This window comes from Palaemon carinicauda, chromosome 1 (genome assembly GCF_036898095.1).
Source record: "Palaemon carinicauda isolate YSFRI2023 chromosome 1, ASM3689809v2, whole genome shotgun sequence".
NCBI classification, from domain to species: Eukaryota; Metazoa; Arthropoda; class Malacostraca; order Decapoda; family Palaemonidae; genus Palaemon; species Palaemon carinicauda.
The window spans coordinates 331,522,442-331,545,176 of record NC_090725.1 but is presented as its reverse complement, the minus strand read 5'-3'; the positions used below and the strand labels follow the sequence as shown (position 1 = coordinate 331,545,176).

Below are 22,735 nucleotides of genomic sequence, written 5' to 3'. Positions count from 1 at the left end.
ATAATTTGTGCAGTTTTTTGTGGATTTATGTGTCCGAGAGAATAATGTATAGAGAAGAAAATGTTAGTTTTACCATTACTTACCGATTCGCCAGTAAATTTTCCCCACCCAAAATCCCTAGTGTCTCCCATTACCGTAGAATATATTAGGGTACAGTCTATCTTATTAACTATTTATTTACTAGGGAAATAAAGGTAATTTTTGAAGGAGATGGGAGTTTTTTATATATATATATATATACCCAATTTTTCTATTATTAAGTTTGTCCCGTGTATTTCTATAGTAAAACAAATTTTCATAGAACAATATCTTTTACGACTTTTATAAACAGGATTATGATGTAATTATAGGTGTTTTGAATGTTTTTGATAATGATTTCTGGCTGAAATCCATAGCTTATGAATTATTGTAGGTGGACTACCATAGCTGAAAAGCTATGGTTTTGTGCTAGATATCGTCATCAATCACGTTTGAAACAGTTTAAATGTTATATGCTATTCAAATTAACTTTAATCTGTGTTTTCTTCTTACACTAACAAACCTTACGTTATTTATTGTGGATTATCTTCCAGCAAAGCTGGAAGGCAGCTATTCGACTAAAAGTCTTAGGGGGCAACCCTGCCTAAGCAATTGAGTGGGTAGGCAGGGGTGGCTGGGGGTTACCCAGCTGCCTATCGCTCTGAGCTACGTCACTTTTTTTCTTTTGGCGTGTAGAGAGCGGATGTCTCCTCTCTCTCCTCCAAAGGCTGCCATTGGACTTTGTAATTTTTTGCTTTCTCTTTTCAGGTATGTTTGTACTTCTTGACACCCTCATGTGGAAGTGTCCATGTCTCGAGGGTGCCGATTGTGATACCTTCGTGTCTTCGGTGGATACCGACCTGGACTGGACTCCTTGTGTCCAACTTGTTAAAGGCATCGTTCCGAGCAAGGTTCGCGCTACGAAGAGTGCAGGCAGTGTTCTGCCTCCCCGTGGAAGTTTGGACAGCGCAGGGAGAAGAAGGTGAAGCATGATCTCTCTCCCTCACAGGCGAAGAAAGCACATTCTTCTTCTCGCACACCCAAACCTCTTTCTAGATTCCTTCTCGCTCGCTTACCTCCGGGGGCCGATGGAGCAGGAGCGCAGACCGAATAACACCTCCTTGGCAACCTCGGGGCACTTGAGAGATAGTTGCTTTCCCTAGAAGAGCAACTTCATCTCAAGCGGCCAGGGATCCATTTTCACTTGAAGATGTGTTGCAGGCTTGGCCGTCCTTGAGGGTTTCTGCTCCCCTTACGAAGGAAGCGTTACTTCTTCTCCTAGGAAAGATCCGTCTCCAAAGCCTTCAACATCTTCGAGGAAGGTTATTTCCCCCGTCCGAGGGAGAACTGCCTGCATCTTAATTACTTCACAGACTCCAACTGCTGTTGCTGTCTTCGACTAGATGACATTGTCCCCCTTTGCTGAGTCTCTTCCTTCAGGGGTGGAGCATAGTCTTAGGCAAGTCTCTCCTGAAGTGATCACCTCTCTCACGAGAGGGGCCACTCATACAGATTCCTCTTCAGAGGATCGCTACTGCTGAAGGTCAGCTTGCTGATTCACCGGCCCTCATGGGCGTCATCAGTTCCTCATCGTCCTATCAGCTGACCTACCAGCGCAACCTTGTGCTACAGCTAGTCCTTGGACTTCGGTCCTGGACTCTTCTGTTGATCGTTCCCGATCACCATTGCTGATGTTCCCAAAGGGCACATCCCAGTTCCTGATCGTCCTGCCAGTTGACCTGCCGACCTACCAGCGCAACCTTGTGCTGCAGCGTAGTCCTTGGACTTTGGTCCTGGACTCTTGTGGATCGTTACCGCTCGCCAATGATCTCCTACACTTGCACGCCAGCGCTCTCCTGAACCTGCATGCCAGTGCTCTCCTACGTGCCTGCGCTCTCGTGTGCGCCAGCAGTCTTCCCCGCGCATGCCCCAGCAGTCTTGCACGCGCGACACGCAATCGCGTGCCCATGCACCCGCCCTTGCGCAACCAGTCACGCGCTTCTGCGCATTCTAGGAAGACTACACAAAACCTTGCATAGTGGCTTACTGCGTGCCAGCGCTCACCTGCGCTCTCAGATCCTGCTCACTTGCGCTCAGATCCAGCCCTCGCCAATGCACCAGCTCTTCACAAAGAGCCAGCTCTTGCCTGTTCGCCAGCACTCTTCTGCACTCTCCTGCGCTCTCAGACCAGGGCTCTCCTGTGAGTTGCGGTCTCTTATCCAATGCACCAGCTCTTGCCAAAGAGCCCGTGGTCGCAGATCCAACGCTCACCAATGAGCCAGCTCTTGCCAAAGAGCCAGCGCCCACCTTCTCTCCAGCGCTCTTCTGCACATTCACCGGAAACTGCACTTCAGCATAAACTGAGCACCAGCATCATCCTGTGTGCTATCACTCCAGTACTCTTCTGCACATTCGGGCAATAGGCAAAAAGAATAAAAACTTTTTGGACAGGTCAACATTGCCCCATTCCTCTCCCCGCAAACGCATAACTGCATGGATGCCGGGAAAAGAGGAAAGAGGCTTCACGGAAGGGTTCAAGATCCTGGAGATTCCATCTTCCAAGGGGGAATTAAAACACTTCCACCGTCAGTCGAGACTCCTCACAGGGAATCCTTGGTCCCTGTCTCTTCTGAAGTTTTTTTCTTGACAGTACCATTGTCAGCAACCAAGAAAGCATCAACAGTCTAATCGCTAGATCACCGTTTGCTGATGGCTAGATCACTGTTAGCTGATCGCTAGCTCGTCGATCACCAGATCGCCAATTGCTACCTCATCTCTCTCTGATCATTGACCTCTAGTCCCTCCAATGACTAACGATCTCCGATTGCTAGCGTGCCGATCGCCGATTGCTAGTCGATAACCAGTCATCAGCTTGCTGATCACTAGATCACCGATGGGCAGCTCATCTCTCTTCGATCATCGAACTCAGCTCGCTGATCTCTGACCAGCCCATCATCAGCTTGCTGATCTCTGACCAACCAGGAGGGACCATAGTCAGCTTTCTGATCTCTAGCTCAACAATCACCAGTCCGCAATCAATCGCTGATCATTAGTGACTTACCATCACCAACTGACTATCCTTAAACCATTCTGCTGTCTCTCAGGGCTCTCAAAGCAGATTACCAACTCATCGCCAACCTACCTTTGCTGACTGACCAGACAGCCTTCATCTGCCTGTCAGTTACCATCTTCGGCTCACAGATCGCTGATTCACCGAACATCGACAATTCGCCAGCAGTTTGCGACTCGGACTTACTAGTCGACCTCTGCCCCTTGGTTCCCTAGATCAGAAAGTATACAACACACTTCTCGCTACTGGCCGTTCGCCATCACACCAATCCACTAAAGTGATCGGCAAACGATCGAAATCCCTCATCAGCGGCTTGTAGACAGGTGACTACTTGCGAGCACTCTCCAACTGCACAGTATCCACGATACCCATCCGTTAACCATTGATTAACAATCGCCAGACTGATTCTACTCAAAGGAATAGCATCAATCCCATCAGTGCACATGGTGGGGTTAAGCATTGCCTTATTTCTATCAGTTAAAGGAGTTCTCTCCCAGGGAAGAATCCTTACACAGGGTATCGCGTCCAATCCTTTACGCCACGAGTCAACCATGCAAAAGGATCTGCAAGGAGCTGTCCCTTTGCGTCGATGTCCACACCATGTTGGAATTCGGACAAGGGCTAAAGGGTTCATTTTCCCTTTGCCTACATACACACTGAATAGTCTGGCATATTCTTTACATATTCTCCTCTATCCTCATACACCTGACAACACAGATTACCAAACAATTCTTCATCACCCAAGGGGTTACTGCACTGTAATTGTTCAGTGCCACTTTCCTCTTGGTAAGGGTAGAAGAGACTCTTTAGCTATGGTAAGCAGCTCTTCTAGGAGAAGGACACTCCAAAATCAAACCACTGTTCTCTAGTCTTGGGTAGTGCCATAGCCTCTGTACCATGGCCTTTCACTGTCTTGGGTTAGAGTTCTCTTGCTTGAGGGTACACTCGAGCACACTCTCCTATCTTATTTCTCTTCCTCTTGTTTTGTTAAAGTTTTTATAGTTTATATAGGAGATATTTATTGTTGTTACTCTTCTTAGAATATTTTATTTTCCTTTTTTCCTTTCCGCACTGAGCTATTTTCCCTGTTGGAGCCCCTGGGCTTATAGCATACTGCTTTTCCAACTAGGGTTGTAGCTTAGTAAGTAATAATAATAATAATAATAATAATTTGCACACTGGACCTAAAGGACACACACTTCCAGGCACGGATTGAAGATTCAGTCTAGACAAACAAGAAACACCAGTTCAGGGCTCTGTGCTTTGGTCTCTCCACTACACCCATCCTGGTCTCACAGGATCGGCTTCTGTCTCCTCCGTTATGGACAACTAGCTGACCTTAGCAGACTCTGTGGCAACTTTGCATTAGCACCGAAACTTCTGAAGTCTTTGCATTAGCACCAAAACTTCTGAAATCTTTTTTTTACCAAGATCAGGTGATCAAGGTAAAGCTGTGGAAGTCTTCCCTACTTCCCTCTCAGAAGACTATGGTATATCTGAAAATGATTCTAGACACCAATCTCCACAAACTTTCTCAAAACGAGAACTCCCAGCTCAGAGTGACTTGAGTCCAATTGGAATCAGGCCCTTGGTCCCCCAGACATTCTGACCCCCATGGGACCAGAAGTTTGGACGAACCTCAAGGGATGGGTGTAAGTCGAGAATCTACGGAGTGGTATAACCTTCTCATCCTTCCCCACCCTTCGGACTTGATGCTGTGCTTAGAACACATCAAAAGAAGAGAGGAGGGACCATAGTGATGCACCACATGACCTCAGCCCTCTGAACAGAGTCCGAAAGTACCTTCACTTGAATCTCTTAAGAGATGAAGGCCAACTTTCCGGTCCTTCAGCAGCTTCATCAGTTCGGACCACTCAGTGATGTGATGGGCGACAACACCACACACCACATAGAGGCTCACATTGACAATCAAGAAGGAACTTGCTCACAGCCTCTTCCCATCTAGCAATATAAATACTAGGATGGGCCAAAGTCCGTTCGGTGCTATTATTAGCCTGCTTCATTCCAGACTAGAGGAATGTGCTTGCCGACAATCTGTGCATAGCATCTCAGATAAGGTATACCAAATGGTCTTTGGATCACCTTGTAGCCGACAAAGTCCCAACTTTACGGGGCCTCCAATTTGGGATCTGTTCTCAACGCCCCTGAATCTCAGGCTGCCGCTGTTCCCCAGCCCAAGACCCCAAGGCTCTCTGGCAAGAAACAGGCCAACAACAGTGGGTACAACAATGACGTTTACATCTCGTCCCTGTTTTTTCTGGAGAAGGGCACTCAAGAAGGCTAGAACATCGGTCAGCTTCTCGAGGGCCATTACGCAGAATGGTTTCCAAACCTTCTGCAGCTCCTGATAGTCTCCAAGAGAACCCTCTCCACATCACAGACAACCACACTTCAACACCTACCACAAGCTATAGCTTTGCTATGATTGTACGCCTGGAGGCTACCCAGTACCTCCTCTCTGACAGAGGCTTTTCGCAATAAGTTGCGAAAAGGTTGTCTAGATATGTGAGGAATTCCTCAACATCAGTCTACCAGGCAGTATAAAGTCTTCTGTGGTTGGTGTCATGGGAAAATGTCTCTCTCGACTCGATACTGTACCTCTATTCCAGCAATAGCGGAATCCTCAAGTATATGCAAGAGGAAAAGACCCCCTTTTCAGTTTCAACTGGTAAAGACGATCAATCAACCTTGAGCCTTCCGCTTTCAAACTGAAAGGAAGGGACATTCTCTCATCGCTAGACCTTTCCTAACTCTTGCGGACTTATTATTATTATTATTATTATTATTATTATTATTATTATTATTATTATTAGCCAAGCTAAAACCCTAGTTGGAAAAGCAAGATGCTATAAGCCCAAGGGCTCCAACAGGGAAAAATAGCCCAGTGAGGAAAGGAAATAAGGAAATAAATAAATGATGAGAATAAATTAACAATACAGTATATCATTCTAAAAACAGTAACAGCGTCAAAACAGATATGTCCTATGTAAACTATTAACGTCAAAAACATATGTCATATACAGTATAAACTATAAAAAGACTCGTGTCAGCCTGGTCAACATAAAAACATTTGCTCCAACTTTGAATTTATGAAGTTCTACTGATTAAACTACCCGATTAGGAAGATCATTCCACAACTTGGTAACAGCTGGAATAAAACTTCAAGAATACTGTGTAGTATTGAGCCTCATGATGGAGAAGGCCTGACTATTAGAATTAACTGCCTGCCTAGTATTACGAACAGGATAGAATTGTCCAGGGAGATCTGAATGTAAAGGATGGTCAGAGTTATGAGATCTTATGCAACATGCATAATGAACTAATTGAATGACGGTGCCGAAGATTAATATCTAGATCAGGAATAAGAAATTTAATAGAACGTAAGTTTCTGTCCAGCAAATTAAGATGAGAATCGGCAGCTGAACACCAGACAGGAGAACAATACTCAAAATAAGGTAGAGTGAAAGAATTAAAACACTTCAGAATAGATTGATCACCGAAAATCTTGTAAGACTTTCTCAATAAGCCAATTTGTTCCGTAACTGACGTACAAACCACGCTATTTAATAGGGGTTATTACTTTCGGAGTAGCTGAAATGACAAGCCATTAGAATTTTCACGAGGGTTTACCACCCCACCGCTAGTTAGCGGTGGGTAGGGAGGGTAGCTTGCTACTACTCCCCCTCCCCCACACACACCTGTGCTTGAGCTCACTTTGTTCTCAGCTTGGGTGGTAGTCGGACGTGTCCGCTCTCACCCTCGCCTCTCTGACAGCCATTAATGTCTTTTTGCTTTCTCTCTTACAGGCTTGTGTGTGAAGTTGGCCTCTGCAAAAATGCGCAAATATCCTGGATTACCCGACCGCCCTTGTGGTACATTTATGTCGGCGGTCGAGACGGACCTTCACACCTTTTGTCCTTACTGTAGGGGCTAACGGTGTGATAGTAGTAATAAGTGTGATGAGTGCAGGGAGTGGTCTACCTCCCAGTGGCAGAGTTTTTCTCGGTGACGGAAGAAGTCCAGGCGGGATATTTCTCCTTCGAAGATTTCTTTGAAAGGAGAAAATCCCAGGGACTCTTCTTCCGCTGCCCAAACCTCCTTCGAAGCTCCCACTCGATCAGTTTCTTTCGAGAGACGGTCGAGTGGTAGTGTAGACCATAGTTCTGTTTCCCGACCTCTGGGTTTGAGAGATGGCGTTGCCTTTCCTAGCGAGGCAGCTCCACCTCTTCCCCCAGGGAGGATTTAAATGTTAATGTAACTGATTTATTCTAGCTTTGGTCTTCCTTGGGGCTCGAGGGTTTGCCCTCCAAGGAAGCATTGATTGACATCATCTGGTTGGATGCCGCTGTCAAGCAATCGCCGACTTTGGCAGAAGATGATCCTCTGTCTATTGTCGACGTTGTGGTGTCAGAGGTATCCAATGCGGTATCTCATGATACCTCTGCAACCTCTCAACCCACAGTAGCTGAAGGCTTAGTTCCTCCCAGTCCTGCACAATCTACAAGGGAGAAACTAAGTCCAACAGTCTCTCCTGCCGGCGATTCTTCCCCTCGGGGGAGTTTACTCACAGAGACTCCTCTTCGGAGGACTGCAGAAGGTCAGCTTGCTGACCCAACGGCCCCCAGAGGGTGTACAGTATTCGTCGTAAGGCTCGTCTTCCTCTTCACCGAAGAGGCCTTCCTTCACCTTATAAAACGGTGAGGAGGCGCCTCTTCGGTTCACCATCACTGTTGCAGTCCGCTGCAGAGGAGCCTCGTCATCGATCTCCGACTGTTCCTGCTACTACCCTGGACCTCTCTGCGGATCGTTCGCGATCCCCTTGGTGGAAGGTCGTCCTTACAAAGGGCACGCCGACCTTCCGCCCGTCAGACCTGCTGACCTGCCGTTGCCGTTCCTGGCTGCTGATGCGCTTTATGCGCTAATCAAACCAGTTTTCAAAAAACAGGCAACGGTCCCTTCGGGGCAACAAGGGCGTACGCGCAAATTAGCACATACGTCCCTTACGCGCCATGCCAAGCATGCGCGCCAACGTTCTCCTGACCTCACTGAGTTTTCGGAGGTAGCGCTTCAGCGCTCACCTGCTGCTGCGTTCCTGAGTTAGCGCGCCAGCGCTCACCTGCTGCCGAGGTTCCTGATAAAGCGCGCCAGCGCTCACCTACGCGCCACTGTTCATCTGCGCGCCAGCGCTCACCTGCTCGCCAGTGTGCCACTTCGTGTAAGATACGCCATAACGTATTTCCAAGAAATTTTTTTGTGTTCTTTGTTAACCATGAGGATTAATTTAGTTTTCCTTATTACGTTCTCCAGGACCAACTCTAAGCGCCGAAAACATAACCTTATATGGGCATAGCGGTGGTCTAGGTCCATGATTGGTCGGCTCAGAGGGGCATCTCGCGCTAGACAGAGTGACGTCACGGCCCCGGACCTTGGCAGTGCATGGCTGTCCGCTGTGGTGTGAGCATCTCTGCACTCAGCTTGCTGTGTTGACTGATGCGGTGATTTAGGAGTGTCTCTCCGTGTGTGAAGGACTAATCACACATTTGGCTCGATAACTAATCACTCGCAGGAGATTAACGGTACCACCTGTAAATGTTCTTTGAACTGAACTTGAAACAGAATTGGTGTTGGGAAAAGATGTAAGTCTATTATTTATTGTAATGAACCCTATTGCAATTAATGTAATCCTGTACCATTGCTGTATTTTCTTTATTGACTTGTATTTATGTATTATAATGAACCCTACTGCAATTAATGTAATCCTGTACCATTGCTGTATTTTCTTAGTGACGAGCTTGTTTTTTTTTGTTTGCAGCTAAAACCTCGTCAGATATGCAAGTGGTACTCTTCAATATATCTAATTATAAAAGACGTGAGTTTCAAGACCTACATGCCAATAACTTAGAACTTTAGCCGAGAGAGTGAACCCCTCTCCGGTGTTCTACAGTTTTAGGTCTTTACACAAAGTGGGTCTCAGATGACTGATTGTAACCTGACTATCAAGAAGTGAATCTTTCTCAGACGTTGACGCCGAGCTGGGAACATCGTCATCATGTCGGAGAGATCATTAAAATCAAGAACGTCATCCAAGAGCGACACAAGCGAGGTCCGACGAAAGCTGTTAGAAGCGCAAGCTAACTTAGCCAAGGTTCAACTGAAGGCACGCTTAGAAGCGGAAGAACGTGCAGCCAAGAAGAAAGCTGAAGCTGATGAACTTGCTGCTCAGAGAGATGCCGAGGATCGGGCCGCTAGAGGGCTAGCGGACGCTGCATTGCTGGAGGCCGAGCTCAAGGTTCAGAGACAGCAACTTGAATACGAAATTAGATCGGAGGCAGGAGAGTCGCAATGTGGTTTGGAAGTGTCTTCACATGCCGGAAGCGTGAGAGTTCCCAGTGTAAAGGTCGTGGAGACTGAACATGAGTCTAGGATCAATCAATGGAGGCTAAGTGTCGCCCACCACCACGAGAATGACCAGAGTGCTATGCGGACATTGGACCCTGTAGAACATACAAGAAGACCAGAATGCCATTCTACACCCATGGAAGTCCACTCACGGCCATTGGATCCCACCTCAACTCCTTTCGCACCATGACATGCCACATTTGAACCCTCTGTTACTGACCCCTTGACCAACAACTCTTCAAGTGCTTAAGGCACTCAAATGCACTCTTGCTAGCAGCAATGAGTTGGCGCGGACAATGCTGTTACCACCTACTAAACTTGAGCGCTTTGGAGGCGAGTTCACCAAATTTAATTGGTTCGAGATGTCCTTCAAATGGCACATTGAGAACAATACCTCGGACCCCGAGCGCAGGCTGAACCACTTGTATCATATCCTAGATGGGCCTCCGAGAAACCTGGTTGAGCACTGCTTGTACCTGTCACCAACAATTGGGTACGATGAAGCTTGGAAGCAGTTGAGTGAATTCTACGGCAGAGAAGTCGATGCTACCGAAGCTTTTATTCGTCAGCTTCTCGAATGGAAGGAAATCCCAGCAGGTGATAGCGAAGGTTTAATGAACTACGTTTCTTACCTAAAGAAGGTGAAGGCAGCACTGGGTGCAAATTACACTAGAATTGAGCTGCAAGAAACTATGAGAAAGATAGTGGAAAAGCTCCCTCACCCTCTTCGGGTAAGATGGGTCTCTAAGTACCTGGAACACGAACACAAGCTTCCAGCCCTGATCACCTTTGTGGAGAGACAGGCACTGGTCGCTAAAGAACTGAAGTACTACGAGTGCGACCGTCGTTCATCCAAGGGCAAACCTGAGGACACGAGCAAGCCGATTAAAGCTAAAGCCTTGCCTGTTCATCACAGCTCTCCTTCCGACAATGGGATATATTGCGTATACTGTACTGCAAGAAAAATAATCACGGAATTCAGTCGTGCCACCGATTCCAAAGCCTCAATTTGGATGACCGCTGGAATGCTGTGGTGGATGCCAAACTCTGCTTCAGATGCTTAAATGTCGCGCACAATCACGAAGCCTGTGAAGAAGAATCTACGTGTGGCAAGTGCGGCTTGGGGACGCATCACACGCTCTTGCACTATGTGAAGAAAACCCCTCCAGGGGACAGTGCAAACTCCAAGAGAGCAACTGTGTCCAAGACATCTGACAAGCCTAAGCGAAGGCCGGGACGACTAGCAATGCACCACCTGATAGAACTAACACCGAAACCGCTCCAGAGGCTGGGACTCTGCGACGACGGGGCACGTACACGCCATGTCCACTGACCGACGACCTGATGGTCGTACAATGTTGAAGCTTATCCCAGTCATGGTGAACGGAACGTGCACTACAGTCGGCTTCATAGATGGAGGAGCCGCACCCACGTTAGCCGCAAGGAGCCTAATAGATCGGCTAGGTGTAACGGGAAGCCCTTGCAACCAGACCATGGTGACAGAGGCCGGTACTTTCGCCTGCAAGGAAGTGGTCCAACTCACCCTTGGTAACATCAACGGAGGTGAGGAGGAAGAACGAGTAAAAGAAGTCTTTGTTACTGACAAAATTAATGTGTCGACGGACTACATAATGCCTTCGGACTGGCTGAAGAGATGGACACACATGGCAGACGTAGAGCTGCAAAGCTTGCCAACTGACCACGAACAGGTCAAGCTAGTGATCGGGTTAGACACGACCCTGAATCGAGTCATTCTGGAGCAACGCCACGGCACTGCCAATGAGCCATCCGCCTACCTAACCAAGCTTGGTTGGGTGGCTTTCGGTCCTACTGGAGACCGGTCTGCATCAGAGGTCTCACCCGTGCATCATGTTCATCGAAAATTTGACCCTCAAGACTTGACAGAGCTACTGCAGAGTCATTTTAATAGAGATTTCTTCGAAAAGGAATCCCTCTCCAGATTGGAAGATTCTCTAGAGGATAAGAGATTCTTGGCCACCTTGAATAACACGACACAGCATCGACATGGAAAGTACATGGCCAAGCTGCCATTCAAGGACTCTACTCCTCTACCTGATAATATGAATATGGCAATTCGACGAGCCCGAAGCTTGAAAAGAAGACTAGACAACGACGAAGCTTACAAGACATCCTACGTAGCTCAGATGGAGAAATATACTGATAAGGGCTACGCCGAAAGGGGTCCTGTAAGTCAGCTAGACAGGAAGGACGGGCGCGTGTGGCTCATGCCGCACCACTCTGTCAGGCATCCTGTCAAACAGAAAGACCAAGTGGTCTTCGATCTGAAGGCAAGGCACCGAGGAACATCTCTCAACGAACATCTGATGCAAGGCCCCGACCTCACCATTAGCCTGACGGGTGTTCTCCTGCGTTTTAGAGAGGGTCAACATGCCATCACAGCAGACGTGCAGGAGATGTTCCATCAGGTGAAGGTACCTGAAGAGGACAGAGACTGCCTGAGGTACCTCTGGTGGCCAGAAGGTGTCACCAGCAAAGAACTGCAAGTCTTCAGAATGACGTCCCACGTTTTTGGCGCAAGATCATCGCCGAGCGTCGTTAACTTCTGCTTACGCAAAACGGCCCTGGACTTCGGAAGCAAGTATAATGAAGAAGCTTCTAACTCTATACATCGCAACTTCTACGTTGACAACCTCCTCAAGGCGATGGATGATGAGGAAGAATGCATTAAACTAACAAGAGATCTGATCAACCTGTGCAGGGATGGAGGTTTCCGTCTTAACCAATGGACCTCCAGCAGCAAGCAAATTCTAGCTGCGATCCCCAGAGAAGAACGAGACGACTCTGTGGCTGTCCTAGACTTGAATAAAGATGAGCTGCCAACTGAACGGGCCCTGGGGATCCATTGGAATATGAACATAGACGTGTTCACGTTCAGAATTGTCCTTAAAGACAAGCCTTTCAACCGACGTGGTGTGCTCTCTGTTGTTGCATCGATCTACGACCCCTTGGGCTACTTATCCCCCGTCACTTTGATCGCGAAGATCCTGTTGCAAGAAATGTGCCGAAGGAGGCTCTCGTGGGATGAGGAGATGTCTGCTGATGAACTTGTTTGATGGAAGACCGGGCTTGTGCAGTTGCCACAACTGGAAGAGTTCCAACTGCAAAGGTCCTTCATACCACCAGACTTCGGAGATGTTGGCACCCTTCAGCTGCACCACTTTGCAGACGCAAGTCAGACAGGCTATGGTGTAGTCTCTTACTTGCGCGTAGTTGGTGTCAACGGAAAGATTCATTGCACTCTCGTCATAGGACGGGCGAGAGTCGCCCCTCTGAAAAGGACCACCATCCCTCGTCTTGAGCTGACGGCGGCTGCTATCGCTGCACAGATGGACTCAAAGCTGAAGACTGAGCTCGATCTGAAACTGGCCTCGTCAGTCTTCTGGACTGATAGCACGTCAGTACTGAAATATCTCGGAAATCCGACTGCGAGGTACCAGACCTTCGTGGACAATAGGGTCAATCTCATTAGGGATACATCCGACATTATGGCTTGGAGATACATCAATACTACTGCGAACCCAGCAGACCTCGCATCACGTGGCCTCTCCGTCGCTGACTTCCTCCAATCATCTTTGTGGTTTTCAGGACCAGATTTCCTCAAGATGGACGAAACGCACTGGCCAACCATGCCCGAAGACGTTGTCAGAGGAGAGCTTGATCCAGACGCCGAAGTGAAGACTTCTCCCGTCTTTGATATACAGTAACGAAGAAAGAACCAACGCCCATTGAATCAATAGCGACAAGATTCTCCTCCTGGTTGAAGTTTGTCAGGACCGTCGCGTGGATGACAAGATTTATCCGCCACATGCAGAAGGCTCGCCCATACAGCGGCGACTCACTCTCGAGTGCGGAGCTGCGTACCGCGGAGAATTTTATCTGGAGACTGACCCAAAGCCAAGAGTATGAAGAAGAGTTAAGCACCCTCTCGAAGAAGGGAAGATCGCTGAAGAGGTCTTGTAAATTAATCAAGCTGAGACTATTTCTCAAGGATGGGTTGCTCCACGTTGGTGGTCGATTGCAGAAATCAACACTGGCAGATACGGCCAAGCATCCGATCATCCTACCCAGCAGTTCTCTGGCGGTCAAGCTTATGGTGAGAGCCATGCACGAATCCTGCGGCCATTGTGGCCAGAACCACCTGATGACACAGTTGAGGACAAACTACTGGATCGTCCGCGGAAATGCGATAATCAAGACTGTCATTCGAGAATGCTTGGTCTGTCACAGACTATGTCGTCGTCCTTTAGTTCAGGTGATGGCTGAACTGCCATCCGACCGGCTTTGTCCAGATGAACCCCCCTTTACTAACACTGGGTCGGACTGCTCCGGACCGTTCTTAGTGAAGCAAGGAAGGTCCACAGTGAAGCGTTGGGGCGCTATCTTTACATGCCTTACCTCGCGAGCAGTCCACCTGAAAGTGATCGATACAATGGAACGAGACTCCTTCGTCAACGCCACCAGACGTTTCGTCGCTCGCAGAGGGCCTATCAAGAGAATGTGGTCCTACAACGGGACCAACATTGTGGCCACGGAACGAGAGCTAAGAGAAGCTCTCCAGCGCTTCAACGAAGGAGAAATCAGAGACACACTCTCGATCCGAGGCATAGAGTGGAACTTTCATCCACCACATGCCTCACACTTCGGCGGAGTGTGGGAGCGTCTGATCAGGTCGGTCCGAAGAGCCCTCACAGCGGCCTGTCTCGAACAAGTCACGACTGATGAAACGCTTCGCACTCTGTTCTGCGAAGTGGAGGCTGTTGTTAATAGCTGACCTCTGACGAAGATCAACGACGACCCGAACTGCCCTGCCCCTCTCACGCCTAACATGATCCTAACTTTGAAAGGGTCACCTGATCCCTTCACATCCACATGCAAGAAGGAAATGTATGTGAAGAGGCGATGGAGACAGGCACAGTTCCTCGCTGACGAATTCTGGCGCAGGTGGATACAGGAGTATCTCCCCCTGCTTCAGGAGCGCCAGAAGTGGTCAGTCCCAAAGCGTGACATCAACGTCGGTGACGTCGTTCTAACGCTGGACGAGCGGCTTCCCCGAGGCAGCTGGCCTCTAGGGAAAGTCATGGAGGTCACTCGGAGCACTGACGGTCGCGTACGTCAAGCTTTGATCAAAACTGAGAATGGCGAGTTCAGAAGGCCCGTGCAGAAACTGTGCCTTCTCTTGGAAAATGATAAAGGCGATTATATAAAGTGATGTAATGCGTGTACGCCGAGCACTGCTCGCTGCATTTTGTAAATTTTGAATTTTATTATTTGAGTTGAAAATATAGCAAGGTCATTTGAATGAAGTAACCCAAGTGATGCCGTATCTATGGAAATATTTAGCCCATGACCAAATATGGGGCAGTGTAAGATACGCTATAACGTATTTCCAAGAAATTTTTTTGTGTTCTTTGTTAACCATGAGGATTAATATAGTTTTCCTTATTACGTTCTCCAGGACCAACTCTAAGCGCCGAAAACATAACCTTATATTGGCATAGCAATGGTCTAGGTCCATGATTGGTCGGCTCAGAGGGGCATCTTGCGCTAGACAGAGAGACGTCACGGCCCCGGACCTTGGCAGTGCATGGCTGTCCACTGTGGTGTGAGCATCTCTGCGCTCAGCTTGCTGTGTTGACTGATGCGGTGATTTAGGAGTGTCTCTCCGTGTGTGAAGGACTAATCACACATTTGGCTCGATAACTAATCACTCGCAGGAGATTAACGGTACCACCTGTAAATGTTCTTTGAACTGAACTTGAAACAGAATTGGCGTTGGGAAAAGATGCAAGTCTATTATTTATTGTAATGAACCCTATTGCAATTAATGTAATCCTGTACTATTGCTGTATTTTCTTTATTGACTTGTATTTATGTATTATAATGAACCCTATTGCAATTAATGTAATCCTGTACCATTGGTGTATTTTCTTAGTGACGAGCTGTTTTTTTTTTTGTTTGCAGCTAAAACCTCGTCAGATATGCAAGTGGTACTCTTCAATATATCTAATTATAAAAGACGTGAGTTTCAAGACCTACATGCCAATAACTTAGAACTTTAGCCGAGAAGTGAACCCCTCTCCGGTGTTCTACACTTCGCGCCCTCAAAACAGTGCTCTCCTGCGTGCCAGCATTCACCAACGCGCCAGCGCTCTCCACGCCAATGATCTCCTGCGTACCCACGATCTCCATCTGTCCCTGAATCCAGACCCTCCTCTGTCACGACACCCTAGAGCACATGATGTCGGGTGTAGCTACGTCCCTGGCCTTCAAGAAGAATTTCTCAGTGACGCAGGTTCTTCAGGCTGGGGTGTGGAAGCGTCAGACGAACTTCACAGCCCACTACCTGCAAGACGTGACCCACAGGAGGCTCGATACGTTCTCTATCGGCCCTGTGGTGGCTGCACAACAGCTGGTTTAGAACCTCAGGCTCCTTAGTGGACAAGTAGCAGAAGGTTGAGGGCATTGTTACCTGGTCTTAGTCTGCATGAATGAAAAGGTTTGTCTGGCCCTTACTTTTCTTCATCTTCCCCTCTCTTGGGGAAAGCAGCATCCTGGGTTCTCTGCACAGCTGACCTCAAACCACTGCTGGTAAACCACGTTTCCTTGTATTCCTAGTATTAAGCTAATACTGTCATGTCCCCATACCCTGACGAGGTGGTATTGGGGGAGTCCTAGCCTAAAGTTTCCATCTAAAGGACTACAGGTCAACAAACTATGACGAGTCACACTTTATTATACCTTCACACACAGCTTGCGTAGGCCGCAGTCCTTGCGTAGCAAGGTTCTAGCGAGGTGCAGGGACTCCTTATTGTTGAGTGCTGACACACTCAAATAATGAGTCCCTGGCCAAAGCCAAGAGCCAGTACTGGCTGGGATTTTCCACCCTTCCTAATGGGTGAGTCACCCCTATTAAATAGCATGGTTTGTATGTCAGTTAAGGAACAAATGACAAATTTGTAGATAATTTGTATTTTTCCTAACTATACAAACCTTAGCTATTTAATCAAACTTGCCCGCCAGCCCTATCCCCCTTGAAGTCCCACCTCCAAGCAAAGTGAGCTCAAGCACAGGTGTGTGTGAGGGAGGCGGGTAGCAAGCTACCCTCCCTACCCCCCGCTAACTAGCGGTGGGGTAGTAAACCCTCGTGAAAGTTCTAATGGCTCGTCATTTCAGTTACGCCGAAAGTAATAATAACCCCTATTAAATAGCTAAGATTTATATAGTTAGGAAAAATACAAATTATATACGAATTTGTCATTTTTTGTACAATTGAAGAAGACACAGACCTAATGTGTTTCTCAAAAGTAAATCTGCTGTCGAGAATCACACCTAAAATTTTAAGTCATACAAATTTAAAGAAACATTATTAATACTGAGATCCGGATGTTGAGCCACCGTCTTTGACCTACTTACAATCATACTTTGAGTTTTGTTAGGATTCAACTTCATATCCCATAATTTGCACCATGGACTAATTTTAGCTAAATCTCTATTAAGAGATTCACCAACCCCAGATCTATATTCAGGGGTTGGAATTGATGTAAAGAGAGTAGCATCATCTGCATATGCAACAAGCTTGTTTTCTAGGCCAAACCACATGTCATGTGTATATAGTATGAAAAGTAATGGGCCTAGAATACTACCCTGTGGAACACCAGATATCAATTCCTATACTCGCTATGGTGCCCATCAACAACAACTCTCTGAGCTTTATTACTTAAAAAATCAATAATAATGCTAAGAAACGACCCACCCACTCCCAACTGTTTGAGTTTGAAAACAAGGGCCTCATGATTAACACGGTCAAAGGCAGCACTAAAATCAAGGCCAATCACATGAACTTCCTGACCACAATCAAGAGATTTCTGTACAGCATTGGAGATTATAAGAAGGGCATCACATGCTCCAAGGCCTTTACAAAAACCAAAATGCAACCTAGGGAGTAGATGATTACCTTCAGCAACTTACCTTTTCCCAGTCGGAATTGAGACCTTCCTCTCTGAACTTGGTTCCAAATTCTCCGGTCTCTAGAAGAGACCTCCTTATGTTCCACTTCACCAGGGAACACATTTTCACCTGGTTTAAGAAGACAGTGTTCCTACACACACTGACAGCAGCCATACAAGTCAAGGAACATTATGGTCTCTCTTTCATCTTCACCCATTAAAGAAGGGCGAAAGGCAACATTCAGTTTCATCCCCGAGTATGTAGCCAGACACAGTCTCCAGAGGTGACGGATCCTACACAAGTCTCCACTCAGTAACGGACGATCCAGATCATCCGTTACTGACCCCAGGGTAATGTATGAGACTATTACTACGACCTACCCTACCTGAGAGCTCTCAGCAAAACTGATCTAAGCCTTAATCCTAATGGGACCTCTCTCGGCTACTCAGAGGTTGGTCTCATTTCCTAGGCAATTTACATATATTGATCTAACTTAGCCTAGGTGCCTACACTTTTACAATTCTAAAACTTAATTCTAGCCTTAATACTAATTCAGGAAACACAGCCTACCATTACATTGTCCTTCTTGGTGTTAACAATGGCTGTGTTCCTGCCGGCGCGCTTATCCACTCAACAGGAGATCGTTCTTGGCTCCTGGAGGAACGTAGGGTGGTCAAAACTTCGTGGCCGAGAACGCTATGTTACATCACCTCCCCCCAACATACCCATATAATTGGAATATATGGATAGTCCACCCTGCAAGATCTTAATCGACATCAAGTCTAAGTCCTTGATGCTGAGCTTCAGCCTCAGGGCCAGGGTGATCGTTCCCCTGGACAGTACACCCCTCCAGTTCCCTGTGATAGCATGTACCGAGGGTACTGTTGCCGTAAGCACTTCGACGGCTCTCTTGACACAGGTAGTATCATATTTGGCGATTTTCGCCGCGTCGAAGAACCCAAGTGGACGAACATTTGCGTCCGCATTATCTGACAGTCTACTACCATTGACTGTCTGTCTTTCCAGACCACCAGGTCTGGTTTTCGTAGCCCGCTTGTCGTGGCTATGTGGGGTTCGTCAAGGACACTGAACCCTGCTTCAGTGGCCTTCTTCTTAGCATAGGTCTTCAATGCATCGTGTCTCTTTATTCGCCATGGCTTAACAGCCGGACAAACCTGCATGATACGGTGCAGGGTGCCAGGGGCGTTGCAGCCAAGATCACAGTGGCTGCTCTGCTGCCTGCCTCTCGTGCTCCGGGCCGGGGTTGTCAGAAGTCCCAACCGGAGTTTGATGGCATTGCAGTAGGTACCGCCCCTCATCATGCGGTTGCCAGCGTCCAACCATTTTGGCCTCAGTCCAAAGGGAGCCTCCCTCAGACCGCAGCCGTCTACAGTATTGTATAGCCTATCTCCCCAGTCCGAGATGGCAGGGGCCCGGTGTTGCTGGACCAGATCAGCAGCAATTCCCGCCATCAATGGATCTGGAGATCGGGCTAGTCTAATATGGCATTCATGAAGGGCCCTGGGTGTACCCTCGGAAAATTTATAAATTCCGAGGCCACCCGCTGCTGTCCCTGCATAGAATGCCGGCAGAGGAGTGTCACCAGGAAGGTGGAGACACTTTCTCACAAATTTTCTTACCTCTTTTTCTACCGCCGTTAGGTGGTAGCCCTTGAGGTTCCCGTGGACGGCCACATGGTGCAGCCGAGGTATCAACACCGTTTTCAAGGACCAAAGCTTTTGCTGGGGCTTCAACGGCGCAAGCTGCAGATTCCCCAACTCAGCCTTGGAACTTTCGCCCCGTTCACATTCGTCCCGAGCCCGACATCTACACCGAGGTACTTGGTATACCCCATCAGGGCTCGTGACTGGGATGTTGACATTCCCAAATGTGAATGGGCAGGTATCACAGTACCAGGTCGTCTTTTGCCGATCACCGACGATACCGGCCGTGGCACACTTCTGCAGGCCAGGCTCCAGACCCAGCTTTCCAGCTTCATCGAGTAGACTCCTGATTGCTGTTGTTAAACTGATTCTGGTTTGTGCCACGACGACAATATCATCAGCGAAGGCCAGATATTTGATTTCCTCTCCCCGAAGCGTCGCCCCTACGCCCTCGGGGAGGCAAGCGAGTGCTCTATCTAGGGCAAGATTGAAAAGCAGGGGGGACAGTGGATCCCCCTGCATTACGCCCCTAGTAATATTAACCCCGATCCCAGCTACCTCGGTGTTGATACTAGAGTAGAAGTTTCTGAGGTAGTGGATCGAGTCATTGTCCAGGCCAGCTGCCCTTAGAGTATCTAAGAGGGCATGATGACTGACGGAATCGAATGCCTTCTTGAAGTCTATAAAGACCAAGTAGAGGGTCTTCGACTCCGTCTTGGCCTCCTTAATCAGTTCTTGCAACAATAGAAGGTTGCTGCTGACACCCTCCTCAGCCTTGAACCCTTTCTGACGGACCGAGGAGGGGATGCGCTCCGCCAGGCGCTTGCTCAGGATCTTATGCAACCCTCTAGTTACGACTGACGTTATTGTTATTGGACGAAAGTCCCCGGCCTCTTGAGGGACATCCTTTTTGGGCAGCAGAGTTGTTCTGCCTCGCGCCCAGTCACATGTGGCTGTTTTGGATTGCAGAATAGTGTTATACAGTTCTGCAATCTGGTCATTTGCCGCCGCACTAAAGTCTGCTGCTCTAATGCCGTCTGGGCCCGGCGACGTCTTTAAACTGGTTTTCCTCTTGCACAATTCACTGTCAAGGGTGGTAACCGGTTCAAGAATGGTGCATGGGTGGCGTTGTGCTTCATCATTCAATAGGCTAGCTGGACTAGGCCTTCCAAAGAGGGCCGTCCAGTATTCCACGGTCCCGGGTGGGAACGTGGGACTAGCCAGGGGGTCTTTTCCAAAGATGGCATTCTGGGCAACTCGGCTGCGATTTTAATCCCAGCCTCTTTGAGTTGCCGCATACTCTCTCCTTCTCCTTATATTCCGAGGAATATTCCCTTGCAGCTGTCTACTTCCCCTGTTATTGTTATTAGCTCTTACTCCAGCAGCAAGCAAATTCTAGCTGCGATCCCCAGAGAAGAACGAGACGACTCTGTGGCTGTCCTAGACTTGAATAAAGATGAGCTGCCAACTGAACGGGCCCTGGGGATCCATTGGAATATGAACATAGACGTGTTCACGTTCAGAATTGTCCTTAAAGACAAGCCTTTCAACCGACGTGGTGTGCTCTCTGTTGTTGCATCGATCTACGACCCCTTGGGCTACTTATCCCCCGTCACTTTGATCGCGAAGATCCTGTTGCAAGAAATGTGCCGAAGGAGGCTCTCGTGGGATGAGGAGATGTCTGCTGATGAACTTGTTTGATGGAAGACCGGGCTTGTGCAGTTGCCACAACTGGAAGAGTTCCAACTGCAAAGGTCCTTCATACCACCAGACTTCGGAGATGTTGACACCCTTCAGCTGCACCACTTTGCAGACGCAAGTCAGACAGGCTATGGTGTAGTCTCTTACTTGCGCGTAGTTGGTGTCAACGGAAAGATTCATTGCACTCTCGTCATAGGACGGGCGAGAGTCGCCCCTCTGAAAAGGACCACCATCCCTCGTCTTGAGCTGACGGCGGCTGCTATCGCTGCACAGATGGACTCAAAGCTGAAGACTGAGCTCGATCTGAAACTGGCCTCGTCAGTCTTCTGGACTGATAGCACGTCAGTACTGAAATATCTCAGAAATCCGACTGCGAGGTACCAGACCTTCGTGGACAATAGGGTCAATCTCATTAGGGATACATCCGACATTATGGCTTGGAGATACATCAATACTACTGCGAACCCAGCAGACCTCGCATCTCGTGGCCTATCCGTCGCTGACTTCCTCCAATCATCTTTGTGGTTTTCAGGACCAGGTTTCCTCAAGATGGACGAAACGCACTGGCCAACCATGCCCGAAGACGTTGTCAGAGGAGAGCTTGATCCAGACGCCGAAGTGAAGACTTCTCCCGTCTTTGATATACAGTAACGAAGAAAGAACCAACGCCCATTGAATCAATAGCGACAAGATTCTCCTCCTGGTTGAAGTTTGTCAGGACCGTCGCGTGGATGACAAGATTTATCTGCCACATGCAGAAGGCTCGCCCATACAGCAGCGACTCACTCTCGAGTGCGGAGCTGCGTACCGCGGAGAATTTTATCTGGAGACTGACCCAAAGCCAAGAGTATGAAGAAGAGTTAAGCACCCTCTCGAAGAAGGGAAGATCGCTGAAGAGGTCTTGTAAATTAATCAAGCTGAGACCATTTCTCAAGGATGGATTGCTCCACGTTGGTGGTCGATTGCAGAAATCAACACTGGCAGATACGGCCAAGCATCCGATCATCCTACCCAGCAGTTCTCTGGCGGTCAAGCTTATGGTGAGAGCCACGCACGAATCCTGCGGCCATTGTGGCCAGAACCACCTGATGACACAGTTGAGGACAAACTACTGGATCGTCCGCGGAAATGCGATAGTCAAGACTGTCATTCGAGAATGCTTGGTCTGTTGCAGACTAAGTCGTCGTCCTTTAGTTCAGGTGATGGCTGAAATGCCATCCGACCGGCTTTGTCCAGATGAACCCCCCTTTACTAACACTGGGTCGGACTGCTTCGGACCGTTCTTAGTGAAGCAAATATCTCCTCTTTCAGCGAGTCTATCTCTTGCGAGATTTCATCCTCACCAGATGTATTCGAGCTCCTTTCGCTGAAAGGAGATGCGTCACTCCCGTCGGGGCTAGACGGGGGAGACCCGCCCGGGGCCAGAGCCGAGGTGGTCACAACTTCAGCCCTGGAGCTGGGGCAGTGACCAGCCCGGCCCTGGTCCAGAGCAGGGCCAGACGTTTGAGACCCGATCCGGGCCAGAGGCGAGGTGGTCGCAGTTTCAGCCATAAGAGGGCCGGAACCGCGACCACCCCGGCTCCGGTCCAGATACTCATTCATTCCATCTTGGCTCTTAAAATTTTCATGTGTGGCTTGCAGGGTGATGAGGGTTGACGCAGCGTTACTGGTCATGATTGGTGTCGTCACAATAGGATTGATTTCCTTTGGGGCCACTGCACTCCTTCTTTTATCTCCACTCACATCTTCTGACGCATACGCCAATCCCTCATCTGCCACAGATGTTACCCTGAAATTTTCGGTTGCAGCTGATCTTGTACCGTCCATCCTTACTCTGCTCAGAGTAGGAGGAGGTACTGAACTGGCTAGGAGT

At 48.4% G+C, this 22,735-nt stretch overlaps 3 protein-coding genes across 3 annotated transcripts in view; all 3 read left to right on the top strand.

Annotated features, from left to right (window-relative positions):
- Nrt (Neurotactin) overlaps window positions 1-22,735 on the top strand; it is a 409,664-nt gene that overhangs the window by 121,757 nt on the left and 265,172 nt on the right. The window lies entirely within an intron of this gene.
- Window positions 9,159-9,698, top strand: LOC137641027 (treponemal membrane protein B-like). The gene has a single exon (XM_068373479.1). It carries the CDS (start codon window positions 9,159-9,161, stop codon window positions 9,696-9,698), a length of 540 nt encoding a protein of 179 aa, XP_068229580.1.
- On the top strand, window positions 11,545-12,603 carry LOC137641022 (uncharacterized). Its single transcript, XM_068373474.1, has one exon. The coding sequence runs from the start codon at window positions 11,545-11,547 to the stop codon at window positions 12,601-12,603; it is 1,059 nt and encodes a 352-aa protein (XP_068229575.1).